Raw genomic sequence first — 4,101 nt, 5'->3', positions numbered from 1 at the left:
GAACTAACAAAATACAGTAGTTCAAAGTTCTAATTCAACTATAGTAATAATTAGAAACAATTTTGTAACTACAATTAACTAATGACCCCAAATGCATCTGCAGTTCCAAAGTGCACTTGTCATATTCAAAAAGGTTCATTCATATGAACATTATGAGGCAAATCAGAAAATAAGAAAATCTATTTGTATACTTCTCTCCATAATTTTCTCTGATTTGACTGGCAATTAGAAAAAATGGATTATCATTCTGAACAATTTCAGAATAATGTGCAGGAACTTGCTACAACTTAAATTACACAATGTATGACTATTTTTTAATTTATTCAGGTTGAATCCTAATTTTCTAAATTTAATTTAGGATTAATATTCTGAATTAACAGAATTTTACCGAATGTACACATAGTTGGCAATTGTCACAGGGGTTTTTAATAAATGGAGTAGGAGGCTTTAGGCTAAATATGATTATAAATTACATATAACCATGGGTTCATCTGCAAACTATTAATTGTAGAATTCTTATTACTATAAAAAAGGAGATAAAACAAGAAGTTACACCAGAAATTAGACAGCTTTATCCCTGAGGCATCTCCTAGATATGTGGCAACTATTGAATTCTATGTCCTATTAAGTTGGAGAAGGCAGCTTCATCAATCTTTTCAAAGATTTGACAAATCAGAAGAATAGTAAAATGATTATCCATCATTCCATAGTGTATTTTATATTGAATGTTGAAGATAAAGAGAGGCCCCAATGCTCTGCTTCTTCCTCTATTTGATTTGTACTTGCAAAATCACTTAAGAAAAATACTATGACACTTTAGCAAAGAAAATCTGTATTAATGTTTGAACAGATTTCCAAAAGAAATCACACAGTATCTCTAATAATAACCAACCAACCATACACACACATACACACACTATAAAAGAATGCCTGAAATTCAGATCCATCAAGTACTGTTAGCAAACTTACGAATTGCCAAAAAGTTTCTTTTTAGTAAATTTACATTTGCAAAGACAATTTGTATTTGTTTACAAATAACTTTGTAAAAACGCAAAACGCACTGGACATCTGTGTGCTTTGCTTCTAAAATATGTATTTAAAAGAGTTTCTTTTAAAACTTATAAAACAAATACTCTTGGTTATTTCATCAGTACATTATAAATATATCTATAAACTCTCTTAACTAACTAGAAGCAGTATAGGTTGTTTTTCAAAATAATTACTGGCAAGAAATCAACCCGTTCTACCGAATTCCAGCCTTCTACATCCAACAGGTTGGCTCTAACATAATAATTTACAAAATAGATTCACTTGAGCATTGCAAAAAATAATCAATTTATAGCAAGTTTCCCATTACAGAGCCCCTCAACTATACAACTCGGGTGACATCGGATCAGATACGGGCGAAAGGCGGTCATTTCGATGCAGCGGGAGCACTCCTCCGCTGCTCCATGCCGTTGGGCAAAAAGCCAGCGATGATGGGCACCGGCCAGATGAGGGCAGCCACGCTCCACACGATGATGACCAGAGTCATGAAACAGGCTACCAGGGTGGACTCGATGGGCTTCCGGTTCATCCTCCAGCCCGAATCTCCCTTGAGATCCTCCAAGCTGAAATCTAGACAGCAGAAGTGAAGCCGTTCTCCTTGCTGCCAATACTGTCCGTGGTCCGGAGTGGACCAGGAATAGAGGGAAGCCGAAGGAAGAACCGATGCGGCTGGATTGGAGGCGCCCGGGCGAAGGCCGTTGACGCGCCTACTTCGCGCCCAGCTGCAGCCCACGCATAGGCGGAGGTCCTGCTGTACGCCACCAGCTGCCAGCCCGACATGCTCTATGAGCAGCGGCGGCACAACGCGATGAAAGGCGGCCGAGAAAAAGGCGTGCCCGCCGGGGCTACTCGTGGAGAAGAGCAAGAGGTCACACTGGAAGCCCAGCGGACTCCAGCGCACTAGCAATGAGCTCAGCATCTGTCTCTGCACGCTGATGTTGCACGCCTGCTCCTCGCGGGGCTGCTGCTCCTGCTGGGGTACAGAGCGGGATGGCTTAGGTGAAGGAGTAGCTACATCCGCTGCTCTGGTAGCCTCTCCTCGACCTTCTTCAAATTCGGTCGGAAACGCATCCCACTTTACAAAGGACTTGAGAAAGGAAGAGGAGTTGAGAGGCGGCAAGATGAGTCTTGTCGGTTCCTTTCGTTCTGACTCTGAAGAAGCAGAGGGAGACCAGCCTCCGCAGGGAAAAGATGGAGCCAAAACGGCCAACAGCGCCGGGAGAAAGGGCAGCAGCATGGCATGGGCTTAGAGGAATGGCCGAGGTTGCATGGCGCTACTGCGGCGACGGCTGTCGGTTTCTATTTAGGACGCGCGAGTGAGGTTGGCAGCCAGAAAATGGGTGTAGGCGAGGCGGTCGCGAGATGAGGCGAGTGCGCGCGTGAGGGCGAAGAGCGGAGACGCAGAAATAGCGGCGGCTGCAACAATTCCCACTTTTCCTGCCTTTTGGCTTCAACTATCAGCCGGCCCGGCCCCGCCCACTTCACTCTCACCAATCAATGGGCTGCTCGGAGTCTTCGGAGGGGACGGCATACAAATATTATTATTATTATTATTATTATTATTATTATTATTATTATTATTCCTCGGAATTGCTATTTTCTCTAGATCGCTGTTCAGCCAGCAATGCGGGGAGGGAGGGGATGTGGGGGACGGAGGGAATATTTGTTAACCTAATAAGTGTTACTGTTTGTCCTCATAAACTGTATATGGCTTGTTGTTATGCCCTTTGGTAAAAGGGCACTACAAATAAATGTTTATTATTGTTATATTATTAATGCCACCCTCCCTCAGAAGCTGTCCAGGATTCCCTCTAGCTGCCCACCATTATGAAGATGTTTCCCTGATTTTGTTATTATAGGATCTCTGTTCATACACCTACCCCCAGTTGAAGCATCTGGCAGGACTTCTCCTCAGGAAAATAAATTTTTAAACCCTTGCTTCGACTTTGATGTCAGGGACATTCTCTCTGCCATCCCAAAGGCCACTTCCACTTGCAGCTTATTTTTTGCTGTAGAACTTTCACTTCAGTTTTCAAGCTTTTGAATTTATATTGCCAGTGGCTTGGGCTAACACGTGGAGAGATGAATAGCCCTTTAAATCAAACATGAAGTGGCCTTAGTCTTCATATAGATCAGTCCTTCTCAAATAGTGGGTGCCCCCACGCTAGGGAGGGCCAGGGAGCCATGCCAGGGGGCTCGTGTAACCTTGGGAAACATGCAAGGTCCCTCCCGATCGATTTCCCCTAGATGGGGATTGTTTTCCTGGATTTCTTCATTTTTAAATTAGCAGATATCATGTTTCCCCAAAAGTAAGATCCAGTTTTATTTTCTTTTGACCCCCAAAATAAGCACCAGGTCTTATTTTGGGCGGATGTCTTACCTGCTTACCTTGCAACCTCTGCAGCCTGGCCTGCAACTAGACTGTCTTGTTTTTTCTTTGAAAACGTTTCACTTCTCATCCAAGAAGCATCTTGAGCTCTGTCTGGATGATGGGGAATAGAAGGATTGTCTGCAAGAAATTTAAATCCTTTTATTCCCCACTTTCCAGTCAGAACTGAAGAAGCTTCTTGGATGAGAAGCAAAACATCTTCAAAGAAAACACAGAAAGTCCATTTGCCTCTTGAAAAAAGTACCTTTGAGACATAAATACTAGTACTGTAGTTATCTCTAAGTTACAGATATTGCAGGGATCCTGTGATCACATTATTAAAATCTGGATGCTTCACAGCCATGCCACATTTATGATTACAGTATGTGCTTCAATTTTACCCAGCCCCTTGTGTTTTCCCCAATCGCTGCCCTTTTCGTTATCCTGTACTTCCCTGCATGTAACAGGAAAAGGAAAATAAGTGCAGCAGGGCAGGAGAACCATATGGTGGCATGGCCCTCGCCTAATAACCACAAAAATGACTATCAAAGCTGCCATCACTAAGTGTGTGATGTTACACTTAGTGATTACTTTAACTATAGAAATTCCAATTTCAACTAGGGTCATTAAGTGAGGACTACTGTAGGTGGCAAGTGACTGGACTCACAGCAATAACATAAAAAATA

At 42.7% G+C, this 4,101-nt stretch overlaps 1 protein-coding gene across 1 annotated transcript; it reads right to left on the bottom strand.

The window, feature by feature from the left end:
• Positions 1 to 394: 394 nt before the first annotated feature.
• Positions 395 to 2,493, bottom strand: TMEM158 (transmembrane protein 158). Its single transcript, XM_070766845.1, has one exon. The coding sequence runs from the start codon at positions 2,282 to 2,284 to the stop codon at positions 1,415 to 1,417; it is 870 nt and encodes a 289-aa protein (XP_070622946.1). The 5' UTR covers positions 2,285 to 2,493; the 3' UTR covers positions 395 to 1,414.
• Positions 2,494 to 4,101: the final 1,608 nt, after the last annotated feature.

The sequence above is a fragment of the Erythrolamprus reginae genome, chromosome Z, assembly GCF_031021105.1.
Source record: "Erythrolamprus reginae isolate rEryReg1 chromosome Z, rEryReg1.hap1, whole genome shotgun sequence".
Lineage (NCBI taxonomy): Eukaryota > Metazoa > Chordata > Lepidosauria > Squamata > Dipsadidae > Erythrolamprus > Erythrolamprus reginae.
The sequence above is the reverse complement of the archived record's forward strand: the minus strand, read 5'-3'. Positions and strand labels throughout refer to the sequence as shown.